General features: G+C 37.6%; 1 protein-coding gene across 3 annotated transcripts in view; it reads right to left on the reverse strand.

Moving 5' to 3' along the window:
* DCC (DCC netrin 1 receptor) overlaps positions 1 to 16,704 on the reverse strand; it is a 1,135,716-nt gene that overhangs the window by 131,355 nt on the left and 987,657 nt on the right. For all 3 annotated transcript variants that reach the window (XM_082699428.1, XM_082699427.1, XM_082699426.1), the window contains exon 16: positions 335 to 430. In XM_082699428.1, the coding sequence (XP_082555554.1) occupies positions 335 to 430 (96 nt within the window). The remainder of the gene's footprint in view (positions 1 to 334; positions 431 to 16,704) is intronic.

Below are 16,704 nucleotides of genomic sequence, written 5' to 3' on the forward strand. Positions count from 1 at the left end.
TTGGGCTACCAAAATATGAGCTACTGAGATAAGAAAGAGAAGGAGAGATTTATATTCTCTGAATCCACATATTAATTTATAGACTGACTTCCTCTCAGTTTTGTAAACCAAGAAAAAAATGAACTATGTGTGTGTATATGTATACACACATATACACAAATACGTATGCACACATACACACTCAATGCTCAGAACACAACTAAATACATTTTGCGTGTTCGTGTTTTTGTGTTTTTTTCTGTTGTATTTTTTTTTTTTATTTTTTAATTTTTTTTCCCACCGTAACTCAAACATTGGCTACCTCGTCATAAGATGATGAACTATTTCAGCTTACCTGTTATAGATCTGGTGGTAGCACTTTCATAAAGTGGCACTCCTTCTCCGGCATTGTTAAAAGCTTTTAGGGAGATTACGTAATGGGAGCTTGACTCTGGAGAAAAACAGAAAGAAAATAAACATGCTGATTTATTTAGTGTACTGAAATAGGGTAAACATTTTCCTGCCATAAAACTTAATACAACCTATTAAGTAAGGTGTTTAGGAATGAAGAAGTTTGATTCTGGGAGGAAGGGGGCAGTGGTGACAATACAGCTTTTAATCTTCCTAAATCTCCACATAAATAGAGACTGAGTGACTAGATAGACAACCACGAGTATTTGGACAATTATAACAAAAGTAGATGAGTTATACTCTCAGACCCTGAAATACAATTGCATGTGGACAAACTACCAACAATCTTAGGACTTGTAAGTTATCAGCATCTGTGTAGGAGAAATCAGAGAGAGGCATCAAACTTGAAAACAGGATAATTCTAAAGTAACTATCAACTAATGCTAGAAAATGCAACAGAACAATCTGAGGATGGTATATGTAAAACTCAAAACTACCCTGCAAAATCTCCTTTCCAGGACAGAACCTACACAGGGGACAAACAGCTGGGAACAGACTTAAAACTTGAGCAGACAGAAGCAACAGAAATGAAGGGAAGAGAGTGTCCAGATAAATTCAAGGAGAAAAGTCATGAAAACTTGGAAAACAAGCAGCTGTATAGTTTTTAGTGTGCTTCAGGGGTTGGCCAAATTTTCTTGTAAAGGGCCCAGATCGTAAATATTTAGCTCGGCAGCCCACATGTTTTCTGTCATGAACTCACCTGCATTTTTTTGGTTTGTTTACAACTCTTCAAAAGTATAAAAACCATACTTGGTTCAGTGAGGTTCAAACAAAGATAGGACTTGGGCCAGCTGTAACTCCCCCCACCCCCCAGGCTATAGTCTGCTGAGCCCTCAGCTCTGGTCTAATGAAAACAACAGGAGAGGGAGCTCTGTGTATTTAGAAAAGCTATTTGAGCATCTAGGAATGTAGGGAAACAGGTCATGTGAAGGAAAGCAAGCAAGAAAAATCTGTTGAGGCTAAATGTCTTACAAAATATACTGAGGAGAATACCATTCCTATAGACAAACAGAGATAAAAAAAATATGCAAGGAAAGTAGATCAAACCTTTGAAATTTATTATTTCAAAATGAGGTAAACAACACTAAGAAAATTAAATGCCAGATATGCAAGAGTAATATAAATTAGCATTAGGAAAAAAACAAAAACAAAACTCAGAAATGAGGTAGTATAACTCAATGCAGGCTAAGAAAAAAAAAATCTAAAAAATTAAAAAGAGTAAAAAGTAAAGAAAATAAAAGGAGTAACTAGAGGAACAAACAAGTACAAGGATGAACAAAACAAAAGGAAATCAAGAGAGAGTCAAAGAAAATTGGGGGAAGAGTGACGAATAGAAGAGAAGGAAGGTCTAACTGATGAGTAATAGTTTTCCTTAAGGAGGAAAACCAAAGAAAGGGAACAGAACAAATACCACAGAGTAATTCAAGACATTTTTGCTGAGTTTAAAAAAAAAAAAAAAAAAAAAAGGGCGCCTGGGTGGCTCAGTGGGTTAAGCCGCTGCCTTCTGCTCAGGTCAGGATCTCAGAGTCCTGGGATCGAGGCCCGCATTGGGCTGTCTGCTCAGTGGGGAGCCTGCTTCCTCCTCTCTCTTTCTCTGCCTGCCTCTCTGTCTACTTGTGATCTCTCTCTGTCAAATAAATAAATAAAATCTTTAAAAAAAAATTTTAGGTATCTGGACAGAAAGAATACATGAGTTGAAAAGGGGAAACTTAAATTATGATCTGGCTTTTGGACACCCACATTTTATGCCAGAGGGAGCTGAGGTAATTTATTTGGGATACCCAAGGTAAAAAAAAAAAAGGGATTCAAGGATTTTATACTTAACAGAAGTTAGTTTAAATAAAAAGGGCACAGCCAAGCTGTTATCAACATTTAAGCAACCAGGGAGCATTTCTCCCGTGATCCTGAGAACTACAAACCACTGAGAAATGAGCTCCTCGATGACCACGGAAGATAACCCAACAGCAAACTGGTGAAAAACGAATGTTAGGAACTAAGACTAAGTGAGATTTTGTTTTGTAATGGCTACATGGTCTTCTGTTGTAGCTACCCTATAATTGTACGTCAAAAATAAGGGAGCCTGGGGGTAGTGTGTATGTAAAAATTAATGTTTCAATAGTTATTATGGATGGTGATACTATTATTATTGTTGTTCTGAGACTAATGTAACATGGGGGAAAGCAAATGAATAATCATGAGAAATAATAATTCTATTATCTCCTGTGTCCTTGAGAACCAGGAGATTAGTGTAGATGGGAGAACATACTGATGTGCAATAGAAGAGGTATGGAAAGTCTCCTGTTCTTAGAATTCAACCAGAAAATCAGTTTCAACTCAAAAGGTATTTTATGTCTGTCCTAGTTCTATCCACTGAAGAAGCCTAGAGACATTGTTAGTAAAAAAGACCCCTAATGCCCAAACTGGGATTTTGGAAAAAAATAAATAAATAAAATAATTTTTTTTTTCTTTGCAAGAAACAAGGGTTTTTTGTAAAACTGGTCTGAGATAGGACACATATCAATGGATCCTAAAACATCTTGATGTAAGCAGATAGAAAGGAAACAATCAAACACTAATGGGCTCACGACAATGGGTTCAGGAATCAAATCGAAGAGGCTTCCACAGACCAAAGATGAAGACAACCTGAGTAAGAGCTGCAATGAGTGGAGACTCAACAAACAAACATGAATGTATGAATTCATAAAGATATTTAAAAAAAAAAAATAAAAGTTAGTCACTTCTGAGGTTGACAGAGAACCAAATCATTATCTTGAAAGCCAGGTAAAAAATCAGACATTTATTATGATTTTCCTAAATAAACTTTTCGGCTGTGTAACCACACAGCATGTGAGGGGAACTGTACCCTTAAAATATTCCAACTAGCAAGTGAAAACTCAATGATAGAATTCAAATATTACTATGTTGCGGCCCCAATGAACAAATGGACCTGGGTATTAAGCACTCATGATTGCTAAGATAAAATGGAGAAACCCTGGCATTATGTGTCTTCTTTTTAAATTTTTTTTAATTTTCATTTTTTAAATTAACATATAATGTATTATTAGCCCCAGGGGTACAGGTCTGTGAATTGTCAGGCTTACACATTTCACAGCACTCTCCATAGCACACACCCTCCCCAATGTCCATAACCCAACCACCCTCTCCCTACCCCGCGGCCCCTCCCACGCCCACCCCCGCAACCCTCAGTTTGTTTTATGAGGGCATTATGTGTCTTCTAAAGAAAGAACACACTCATTCTAGAGTCTTCCCCAAGGATGGAACCTACTTAGTCTGATCCAAATAACAGTTTGCAGGAAATAGAGCAAAGAAAGAGTTCAAGTCCAACTTACAGTAATTCACTAAGCTATATATTTGTTGCTTGTAGTTTTCTGTATCTGTCTTTTACTTTACAATTAAAAAAGTTTTAAAAATGACTGGATTTATCTCTGACAGCGAATGTTCTTTGAAAATTGATTAGATGGCTTTTTTTTTTTCATGAGATTTAATGTGACCCAAATATTGGCATTCGAGATATTGACATTCCAAACCACAATGACACGAGAGCCACAATACAGCCAGAGGAATAAAATAAAATTATATTTAATGTTGTCAAAGGGCTTCTATTAAGTGAATTGCTTCTTCTACAAGAGCAGATATTTCTTTATTAATTTTTGCTGTCAACCTAGTTTACCAATAAGAAAGTCATCAGTCTACGAGTGTTAAATGCTCTTGGAGCATATGTAAAAGATAGACCTCTATTGCCAGGTTACAATCATAATTCTGGGCAGAGAAAACAATGAACAATGAAAGACTACATAAAATTAAGTAGTACAGTGTGTGATACAGCTTGTGAATGCTATGTGAGCTTAGAGATCTGGAAAATTAGTGAGGGACTAGGTCATCTGAGACTTCTTGGCAGATAAGGACTTGGTACAAGGGCTTGAAGGTATGGGCAGGATTTAGAGATAAAAATGATAGGGAGTAGAAAACAATATCAGGGAAATGATGCATGTCAAAAATATAGTCAGATGGGTCAGCAAAAATACTTCTCTACTAGGAAACATCCTTTATAGTTACTGTTTTGGGTACAAAGTCTGATTTCAAACATACGATTTATCCATACAACTACAATGTAAACATTTGCATTAGGGTCAAGATCTATAAAATTGCCTTGCTGTGGGGTCAAATTGCAGAAAACGTCTATTTGCATTTATCTATGTATTTGTTTATGAAGGGAGTGAAAGAGAGGTCAGCAATTCCAACACTCAGGTGCTTGGGAGCTAGGATTTCGATTTCTATTTGATTTGGTTTGATTTTACTTTTTAAATCTGAAGGAGAGAGAAGAGGAGAAAGGAAAAGAGATAGGGAGAGAGAGAGAGAGATTTACTAACAGTGTATGAGAGGATGCTAGACAGTAATTCTCTAAGTACTTCACCTAAGGAATGGAGCCACCAATCCAAGATGTTATTAGCATATGGAAGGCGGTCTTCTAGGCTCTCAGCATATGGAAGGTAAGCCACAAATCTATAACCTCAGATTCCCATATACACAAATACATGCAAATCTACCCATATTCATGGAAAAATAAATGAAGTCTGGGCTTCCTTAACCAGCATGTCAACCATAAGATCAACAGCAACAAATGAGACACTATAAGGATGTAAGGATGGTGTAATAAAATTATAAAGCAGGTCTCATTTATGCAAGGTGATTAAATATGATTGTTTCATGCTGACTTCTCTGCTTGGAATTCATAGTGAAGACTGACTTGATCAGAGGTTCTTTACTTCCTGCTCAGAGTTAAGAGCTGAAGCTCACAGATAGTATGGTCTATGAGACGTTGAATTCATGCCTTCATCTCTGTCCGCCGCTCGCAGCTGCCCAGTTCATACCTCCTTAGAAAACATGCTCTGAGAGCTTCTGCAACATTTGTGCACTATTGGTTTTCTGTCTTTTGGAGTGGATATTATTTTTCATTTAAGAGGAAAATAATGTGTCTTAGCTGGTTCATTTTCATTTTACTACTTTGAATTTTTATTTCAATCTGAATTTTAACAACACGTGCGCCTCATCTAGCTGCTCTCTGGCTCCCAAGCAGTATTTATAATTTCTTAATCTCTCTCCCATAGTAACTGTGAGATAAATGTCATTTCAATACTCACGCTTGCTTACAAGTCTCTGATGACCTGAGTAATGGCAGCTTCTTCCACATGATGGCTAGCCATGGATAGGCTAGCAAAGACTCTGGAGTTTTAGAATTTCTTAGCTATTGAATTAATGAGTTACACAAATTGCTAAATTCCACAGATCCCAACTATGCTGTGCACACCCTAGGGGAGACCAAGCTTTAATTTAAATAAAATGTGGTAATGGCTTAGCCTTGGAAAAGGAAAACAGATTTGCAATGGAGTTGTAACTGATATAAGAATATCCCTCAGAGCTCGGGGTCCTGGGGATGATCTGGTCTGGGTTTCTTCTGTTTTTGGTTAGTAATTTAAGGGTCAGGTAAGTTCATTGACTTTTCTAAAAAAACATAGAGCTACCAAGGAAATAAAAGACCAAGGTCAAAGCCACAATTGTTTTGTCTACCTCTTCCTCCCCTTTTTATGGAAAAAACAAAGAAACAAAAATTAATCAAACAAACAAACAAAAAAACCCTTTCCTTTATGTTCTTCATACTCTACCCTCTCATCAACATCTTTTGAGCTTCCCCTGGCCTCTGTATAGTGCTTTGGTCAAATGCATCTGAATCTCCTAAGAAAGCAACAGGAATATTGCATGCCCTCAACAGAGCTTGCAGTAATGAATCAACCTGAACAATAATAACAAAAATATCACTCAGTTATTGGTTAATAGTGGACAGTGGGCTTTGATCAGTGGGCTTTGATCCCCTTTATATTGTGATATTGGCCTCTTGTTTGTGCGTTGAGGGGGAGAGAGGCAGGGAGCAACCTAGCGGTTTTCTCCCAGTACAAAAGGAGAGTGTCATTTATGGGCGCACCACTAGAGGGCAATGTGGAGCTATTTTCCTGCACATGCTCAGAGCTCTTCAACTTTAAAACCGGTGAATCACAAAAGAATTGCCTGGAATTGCTCCCTCTATAGAAGAATCAAATGAGTTAAGCACATTTAATATCATAATGAATTCCAAATGAATTAATCATTAATTGTGGTCAGACTCCATTGTTCAGGAATACACTTCATGACAATTATGACAGCAAATTTATTTTTTGGATTTACGGAAATGATGCAGATACATGGCTTGAAAATGTACCAGTTGCCTGTGGAAAACAAAGTACAGCAGTATTTTTTTTCGTTTGAATTCACTGTGATCAAATCACACTGAAATAACTTGGATTTTGGTAGATGTCCATGGGAATTATTTTTAATTATGGATATTCTCAGTGATTCCACAGGTTTCAAATTATTGATCAGGTTTTCATCACTATTTGGCCAACCTTTCTCACAGAATGAATTGGACTGGGATAAGGGAGGCTGAAAAAAGTACTTAATAACCCTGTGAGCCTCTAAATCACATGGCTCCCGGCAAGTATCTCTTCTATGACCAGGAAAAAAAAAAAGGAATAAACGCATATTCACTGATTATGAGAGCTGTAGAGACAAGGGATGGGCAATAGAGAGGCTTCTTGGTTCTCCTTCCCCAAAAACTTGGTAGGTGAGAGACCCATTATTCTAAGAGCCTTTGTTGAGGTTTTCTTGAAGCTAGTGAGATGAATGGCTTTCTGGGGTGGAGAGAGTGAATCAAAAGACCTGTGGAAAGTTCCTCAGGGACTAACCCAACATGCCTTACGTGGTAACAAAAGTGAAGAGAAGAACATCATTATTTTTAATTAATATTTGGGATGAATTAAACGCCCCTGGCATGTGCCAGATTGACAACCTGTAGTCCTTTACTCATTACAGATTATGTACTTCACTCAGTGGCCCCCCTCCAAACCAAGAGCTTGTCAGGACCCAGTCTCCATGTCCCTGCATCTTTTGCCCTTCCCATTAGCACTGCCAACCAGTCAATTAGAGAAAATTAGAGTGGTAGCTGTTTTCTTAATGTGGAAGCCTGCTCGTTACAGGGAACCAGGGCTACGTGCACACAGACTCCAGGCCAACCGATGGCTGTCAGATGGTAAATGTTATTGGACACTTCTGACCCCACTGGACCTAAACCATTTAATTAAATGTAATGGGTGTATAGCAAATAGATCTGATTGCATTGATCTCCTAAAAGGATGAGTAATTCATATTTGAGAAAGATGCCATTTATATAATACATTCAATATTCAATTCTATGTTATTGCATATACGTCTTTGCAAATTTAATTAATAGCTAATCTAACTAGCACCCTTATGAAGCTTTTGCTTTGTTTCATTTTACTTTTCCTTTGCCAAAGAATGGTCACATTATAACATGACTTGCTCACTAACCAGTCTTTAAAGGTTCCAGAGACTCGGCTAGTCTATGTGAGTTGAATTATGGGTTTCTTGCTATTGTTGTTGTTTTGTTTTGTTTTTACCTACCAAGGTCTATCACCCACCAGGAAAGAAGTCAGGTAAAAATAAACTTTATAAGAGATGTTTTAGTGCTTGGCAGATAGAAGATGCTTAACAAATATTTGTTAAATTGATGAATGTATGAGACCCAACAAGGCTATATTACTTACTGAAGTTTAAACAGCAAGCCCCTAATCAATCTGAATGCAGAATTCAGATTTCCTGATCCCAAATTGCACTTTCTGATACTTGTAGGTTCATGAAAAACTTCCACTGAGATTGTACAACATTTCCCCTTCTCGCCTGCAAATTCACATTTAACTATTCTTGATCCATTCATCTGTTTATTCACTTATCAATCATCATTGAACATATTCTGTGTGCAAGAACTGGTTTTAAGTTTTCGAGGGCATCTGAAGATGAAGGGGGAAAAACCGTTCCTGTGCCTTGATGAGTCTCCCAGTTTTATTGGGAAACAATCGACATAGATTACCGTACAAGTTGAAGGCGTACAGCATGATGATTTGACATACATATGGAGAAATGATTACAATAGGTTCAGGTAACACCCATCTTCTCATATAGATAAAAAAGGAAAAGAAAATCTCCTTGTGATGAGAACTGTTAGGATTTATTCTCTTAACAACTTTCTTATCCGTCCTACAGCAGCATTAGCTTTAGTCATGGTGTGGTACGTAACATCCCTAGTATGTATCTATCCTTTAACTGCCCATTTATACCTTTGGACCCTCTTCCTCCAACTCCCCCTCCCTCTCCTCTTCTTCTGGTGACCACAAGTCTGATCTCTTTTTTGTAAGTTCTTTTTTGTTGTTGTGTTGTTTTTACGTTCCTCATATAAATGAGATCATATGGTATTTGTCTTTGTCACACTCACTTCACTTAGCGTAATACCTCAAGGTCTATCTATGTTGTTGCAGATGGTAGAATTTCCTCAATTTTTAGAATTTCCTCAATGATAATATGACTGTGTGTATACACACACTCACTCTCTCTCTCTTTCTCTCTCTCTCTCTCTCTCTCTCTCACACACACACACACACACACACACACACACACACACATAAGCAATATGGTACAGCTGCTTTAGCCATTCATCATTGATGGGCACTTAGATTATTTCCATGTTTTGGCTATGGTAAATAATGTTGTGAACACGGGGGTGAGGATTTTTTAAATTAGTGTTTGCATTACTTTTGGATATTTTACAGAAGTGGGATTGCTAGGTCATGTGCTAATTCTATTTTTAATGTTTTGAGGATCCTCCATACTGTTTCCCGTGGTGGCTTCACCATGTGCAATCCCACCAACAGTACAGACGTTTTCCCTTTTCTCCACATCCATGCCAGCTTTTGTTATCGCTTATCTTTTTGATACTGGCCATTTGATGAATCTCTTAATGAAGAAGCTTTGTTGGAAGTTTAAAAAAAATCAGAGTAAAGTGTTCTAGGATCATAGGGAGGCCCTGTGGAGAAGACGGCAGTTTTGCTGAATCTTTTGGTGAAAAAACGTTGAGAAGAAAGAGTGGAATAAAGCGCAAGCTCATAGTGGTCGTAGCATCACACAAACTAGGATCAAGGTGTGAAGACAGTGACAATTTCTCCTCCTCCTAATACTAACACTTACTGGATCATTGGGCCCTTTCTTAACTAACTCACATCCCTCATTTTACGTAATCCGTACCTTAATCCAGTGTCTGACATACAGTAAGTACTCAATAAATATTTGTTGAATGGCTGAATAATTATCCCCCTTTTGTAAGTACATGAAGAAGTTTTAATTCCAAAGTTCTTATCCTTTGTACTACTTGCTTCTTACCAAATAAGAAGTGGGAGTGGGAGAACATTTTTTACACGTTTTGAGTTGGGACTTTAGGGATATTAAATCCACAGAACTATGTGATTCAGGAAAGATGAAAAAGAGGTTGAAAGAGGTTATGTCTCAGAAGCTATTGTAACTGTGCAGATAAAAATCACAAGGGCCTGGACTAGACTGGACTAGTACAAATGAAGAGCAAAGGATGGGTGTGAATAATATAATTTCTAGATGTGCTTGGAGGGACAATGGGGAAAGGGAAAAATTAAGAATGACCTTTGATTTTGAGTCTGGTAGTGAGATGAACTTATTACTGGGGCTCAGAAGTCAAGAGGGAGAGAAAAAAATCTGTTTCTGGCTTATTTGGTATAGAGAGGAAGTGGCATCACAGATAAAACAGACTGGCTATCTATGCTGGGCTTCAGTCCTGGTGTAAGAATTGTATATATGTAACCTGTGTTATGGTGGACTCTCACTTTAAGCCTTGGGAAGGCAGTGCATGTCACTTCAAGGCACTCTCCCAAATAATTGCTTTCCTATTTTTACCTCCACCAAATTAACTAGTTGTCTTGGGGTTTCTAGGCTCAGACTAGAGATTATCTCCTTAGAGTGAGGATCACCAAGGCTCTTCCTTGGTGAGTGCTACCACATTTACACGGTTATTACCTTCCATCACATTTAGGAAAAGCAAGCTCTTTCATGTGTATGGAGCTTTGATTTTAAAAACAATTTTTCTAATCAAGTAGCTCAACAATACCACAAAGTACATAGGAAAGGAATAAGCATTTCCATTTTATAAATGGAGAGACTAAGGTCTCGTTGTAATCATTTAAGCCAGAGAAGACACAGGAAGAGCCGAGTGCCTTATGTTTACTCAGATTTGCTCCTCAACAGTGCCCAGACAAGAAGGTCTGGGGCTTTCTCTGACCTTTCTGCGGAGCAGCCTTTGGTCACCAATGAAGAATAAGCCTTCTTCGCTGGCTTCAGTTAATGCAGTTAGTGAGGTGCGCTTTGGCAGAGAGCACTCAGAGTTGGAAAAAATGATAGAGTAAATGCTTAGATTATGAAGTACTACAAAGAGCTCACAAATCGAGGACTTAGTGAAATTTCTCAACGAAGCTTTACATTAGAAAATTTCCAGAGACAACATAACCAAACATACACAAGTTTTCCCCCTTGTATTCATATTTTTTGAAGCAAAACAAAATGAATTAGATAAAAGACAAGGTATTACTGTTGTATGACCGACCCCTGAAGGACTTAATAAAAAACACCAACACTGTTCATTTAGTTAAGTAAAAGAAACAAATCATTACTTTGGCATAAAAAGTCAAACTGACTCCCTCACAGAAAGAAAAAAAAAACAAAACATTCAAGTCTTTTGGTTAGGAATGGAAAGAGAGAGCACATGTTTCCCTTTTACAGATGCATGCCATTCCTTCCTCGCTTCCTACTTCCTTTCTCCTTTGTCTTTACTTCCTGGGCTTCTGACTCTCCTGACTCATTCCTCTGAGTTCCTAGGTGGGGTGAAGGCAACAAGGGAGTAGAAAGGGACAGAAAACAGAAGATCCGGAGAGAAAGAATGACAAGCATGAAGACATAAGTCCTGGGGAAAGAGAACAGATATTACTGTAATGCCTCAAATTCTAGTTTATGGGCACTTGGTGTACTGGATACCAACCTTGCCAGATTTTATCTTCACAGGAACCCTGAGAGGTGGGTACAGTGATTGGTCCCCCCTCCAGAGATGAGAATGTTCAGGCTTAAAGATGGTCATAGGACTCATTAAGAAGCAGTGCCTGGAGGGGCTCCTGGGTGGCTCAGTGGGTTAAAGCCTCTGCCTTTGACTCAGGTCATGATCCTGGTGTTCTGGGATCAAGCCCCTGATCCCGGTGTTCTGGGATCGAGCCCCGTGTTGGGCTCTCTGATCATCTGATCAGCAGGGAGCCTGCTTCCTCCTCTCTCTCTGCCTGCCTCTCTGTCTGCCTCTGCCTACTTGTGATCTCTGTCTGTCAAATAAATAAATAAAATCTAAAAAAAAAAAAAAAAAAAAAAAAAAAAAGGAAAGAAAAGAAGCAGTGCCTGGATTCAAATCAGATCTGTCCTACTGTCTGTCCTTGGGTCATTGCAGGATAAAGACTGAATAAGACATCAGAGGAAAGAGGCTCCAGAGAATCTACACTCTCTTTAAAATGGAAAAGTAGAAATAAAGACACAAACAGAAGTAATTTGGGGACTTCACCATGCGTGTGCCTAAAACCGTGTGTGTGTATGTGTGTGTACATGTACACGTATCAAAGTAGCCTGCTCAATCTGTCAGGTTCTATATTCACTCAAATTCTTGCCTTCATCTGGACAATGTCTTTTGTTACCTGAACGCTGACATTTAATTAGCCAGTATGCGAAATAGATGAAACTCCAAACACTCGAGTGACATGCAGCTTACATGCATCTATGGGTGCTTTTAGTTACAACCATTGTTATCATTTCTCCATGTACTGTTGCTTTTTCTTGCTTCATTGTCTTTAGGCTAAGCCCCATTTAAGACAACACATGAAGTACTATAAAACAGCATTGTCCTATGGCACTTTCTTTGATGATGTTGATGTTCCCTACCAGGCTATCCAGTATGGTGGCTACTAGTCGTACTTGGTCTTCAAGCACTAAAGATGGGAGTACAAGACTGAGAAACTGATTTTCTTTTCATTTATTTAATTTTGATTAAGTTTAAGGAGCCATTTGTAGCTATTGCCTTCCATGTTGGACAATATACCTATGTAGAAGCTCTGTTTACCTTTATCTCTCATGACGTTGCCATGGTTACTAGAAGCTTGTGGACAATGTTAAGAGCAGATGGAACAGATTCACTGTGAGGGTCTCTGCTGCTATTTTTCCTCTTAGAATATGAAATAAACCTACCTATACATGCTATGATTTTATAGCCTGAGCTTTAATTTAATAGGCTGCATGCATATATCACACTTGAAGGTAAACTAAAAGCATCTGGCTTGTATATGATTCAGTATCTTATATACATCTTAGTTAATTTCTATGCCTACGGTACTGAGATTGACACAACTGATGAAACTTTCAAATACTCATAGTTGTCGGTTCTGTGCTCTAAAACCAGGAGTTGTTGCTCATTTAATTATATACTCAACTCAAGAAAATACGACCAGATGGAAAATAACTTTGTTAATAATAGAAAGGAACATTACATTAATGATAATTCTAAGGTAACTGTAAAATTGAACTCATTTTTAACCTCATGCTTTAATAAAACATGAAGGAATAAAGTCAGAATAATTAGGTAAGAATAAAGACCTGGTAAAAATAATAGCTACCAATGATAAATGGCACAAGAACAAGATTTAGACCGTTTGATCAAAAACAAATATAGCTTCTGACCTAAGTTCCCAAGAAAATCAACTAGCATTGTAATTACCCAGTTGGATTGTCTCGGGATTAGTGGGTAGGAAAGGAAGAGAAAAAAAATTAGACAAAATCAAATGAACTAAAAATGAGCTGATCCATGAGTCAACTAAATGTCAGCATTAGTGATAATATTCAGTACACGTGTGGTAAAAGTGAAAAACACTGTCAGTGTAAGGAAGCCACTGAAATACAAACAAAATAGACTCTTTGGTCCCAGCAAACGATATTGAGTTATAATATTACTGATATATATTTGGATTATAATTGACAGGTTTGTATATGATTGTTTTAAATGGACCTCACTTGTAATATAGCTGAATGAAAGGAAAATTCTGCTGAAAGACTATAGGCAAAGGGAAACAGTGAAGAGCAACCTATCCAGTTACAGGGAGATAAGCATGTGGGTAAGCTTGGCCTGTCTTTGGCATCGTGCTTAAAGAGAGAGACCCACAAAAAGGGTAACTAGGTACAGGAGAACATTTAGACACATAAACTCCAAAGGGGCTACCAACCTAGAACCCTGCTGGTTATGACCTTACTGAATTCACAGGGCCCCTGACTGTCATGGAGAACCACTGAGCTCTTAGAGTCAAGGGTCAAAAGGACAGAGTTCTTCCTTCCAGGCCAGGTTTTACCCTCTAAGGGTGAAAACTCAGTGAAAATTCAGAGTGGTAAGGCTATGGCCCTGGGAGCAAACATATCTGAGTTTCATATGGGTTTGACTAGTTAGAAGACGCACACATATTCTTGACTATTTTTCTAAGCTCCGTCTTTGTTGCTATTGTATTTTAAACTGTTTGTGTGAACTGTATTCTCTTTATTTAAGATATATATTATTGATACTGTATTTTTTTAAAGATTTTATTTATTTATTTGACAGACAGAGATCACAAGTAGGCAGAGAGGCAGGCAGAGAAAGAGGAGGAAGCAGGCTCCCTGCTGAGCAGAGAGCCCGATGTGGGGCTCGATCCCAATACCCTGAGATCATGACCTGAGCCAAAGGCAGCGGCTTAACCCACTGAGCCACCCAGGCGCCCCTGATACTGTATTTTAAAATTAGTAGTCACTAGTCAACATTCAATCAATGGTATTTGTCTTATTATTATGACTTATATCAAATGCCACCTCTTATAATTGCTCATTATATATTTGATTAAAACTTGTTCACTTTTTTGGGGGGGGAACCCTAACTTTCTCTTTGATACCTATTCTCTTTCCTGAAGACCTGCAAGAACCATCATTTGGTGTAATGGGGCAAAAACACTGTTTCACCACTTCTATGCCTATGCAAAAACAATGAGGGTGGACACTCATCGGACTCCATAGATGACAAAAAATCAAAAAGAAACACAATCGTGCTCCCAGGACTGACCACTTTTTTTACTTCTAACACTCACCAGCCCCATTTCCTTTGAAGAGCATGAATTGGGATTATATTTTAGACCAGAAGACCTAACCCTGGGGCGATTTATAAGGCAAGAGATGTCTCTGGTGTTTGCTACTAGCCATCTGAATATATCATTTACAGGTGAAACAAACTTTAAAAAAGCTGCAAATCCAAGGATAATCTCACTACCTTTAGACATTTTTTTATTCATCTGAAATATTGGTTTATAATTTGTTGTTCATCTTCTTTATAAGATTTCTCCTTGAATCATTGTTCTTTGGTATGTTAAATCAAATCAACTAATAACAAATTTCTGTCAATGAGGAAACTCAAAAGATGGGCTGTACTTTCTGAAAGCCTTTTCCAACAGAGATTTCTAAAAGACACTGTCAACAACAACATCAATGAGAAAGTGTTTAAAATCTTAAGGAATCAGTTCAGATAGAGAATCACTCATTTGTTTCTATAAATTTTGTTCTGTTGGCTAAACATCATAATGTGCTCACTGTGTGCTTCTATCCATGGTACACTGCTGAAAGGAATATTCTCATTTTTATGTTATATTTATTTCAACACATTACATTCATGAGTTTTAATGCATTGAGGAAAAGACAAAGATCAAATTTTAAAATATTATAAAAATGTAATAAACGGTTCAGATTTCAAGAGAATTCCCTAATTGTTGTTCATGAATTTTACTTTATTGAGTTCCCTAATTGTTGTTCATGAATTTTACTTTATTGAGTATTACTTGAAATAGGATGGCTATCAACAAAGACTAAGATTTTTTCCTTTGTAAGTATAAGCAGTTTTCCCTGCACTGTAATTATTATAAGATAATTTGGCTCAAAGATAAAATAATAAAGTAGGGAAGTATAATTAGAGAGAGATATTCAGTAGTGCAGTAGTAGTTTCAAAGATGAATCAAGAAATATTTTTAAAAAATTTTCAGTGATGAATGTTAATATTAATCATTCATGTCCTTTCTAGGATTCAAGATGATGAATACAGTGTAAGTTGCATTTGTATATATACAAATACATTGTGTTAGGGTACAGATAAAGATGTTATCATTAAGAAAGACCAAAATACAACATCTTAAGGAAAGCAGAAATAGCAGTCTAGAAGTGAGCAGAGGAGGGCTGGTCCTGTGAGTTGGCCACTCTCTGTGACTTCCATCTCTATTTACAGGTCATCACCCAGCTAGCAAAAAAAAGAAAGGGGTCTGAATGCTCACATGTGTGCATGCATTCTGTGAGGGGACAAAGCCTGAGCATGGCACTGTCATGTCTACTTTTCTACACTGGCCAGTACTTAGTCATGCAGCCACATCCACACCTGTAGAGAAGGTCACACGTGAAACTCACCTTTGTCTAGGTGAGTATCTTGCTAAAATCAGGTAGAAGGGGCTACTACTAAAGTTACTGCCTTTGGATGAAATTAGAAGAGACAATCCATGGAGAGTTTTTTCCAAAAGAGAATGAGAAAATCACCAGGATGATTTAGAATGGCAGTAATTATTTATTAGTTCTCTCTCCTTTAATATACACATCACCCATAAGAGAAGAATATCCTTATTCACCTTGAAGGCAGGAGCCATTTTTCTCTGGTTTTATACATATACTTGGTACCTACCAAAGTTTCTGGCATATAGTAAGCACTTAAAAACTACTTGTTGCATGAAATTTAATGGCTAAATGAAGAAATTTAAAGGTAAAAATTGATCCTCAAAAAGATTAAATACCTTTGCCAAGGTCAAACAGCTTATATCCAGTAGAGTCAGGATTCCACCCAAATCTATTTGAAGTTTCTCTCCTAAGCAATTCTCCTGTAAAAAAGTTCCGTGATAAAACAAGCCATCTGCTTGAGGGAAGCTCTTCCTCCGTAAACTGAAATATAAAATCTGTAATGACTACAGCTTTGTCAGCAAAGGATTTGTTGTATTTCTTTTGTGGAATGTGAAAGATACTCATGTTGGTCTCATAAATTTCCTAAGCAATCACCCAGTGTTCTCTCAGCCTTTTGGATGTCAGGAAGGTCTGTGGTTGACTGATTTTCAAATGAATAATTCTAACAAGTAGGCTCATTTCTAA

This window comes from Mustela nivalis (genome assembly GCF_964662115.1).
Source record: "Mustela nivalis genome assembly, chromosome: 14".
Classification (NCBI taxonomy): domain Eukaryota; kingdom Metazoa; phylum Chordata; class Mammalia; order Carnivora; family Mustelidae; genus Mustela; species Mustela nivalis.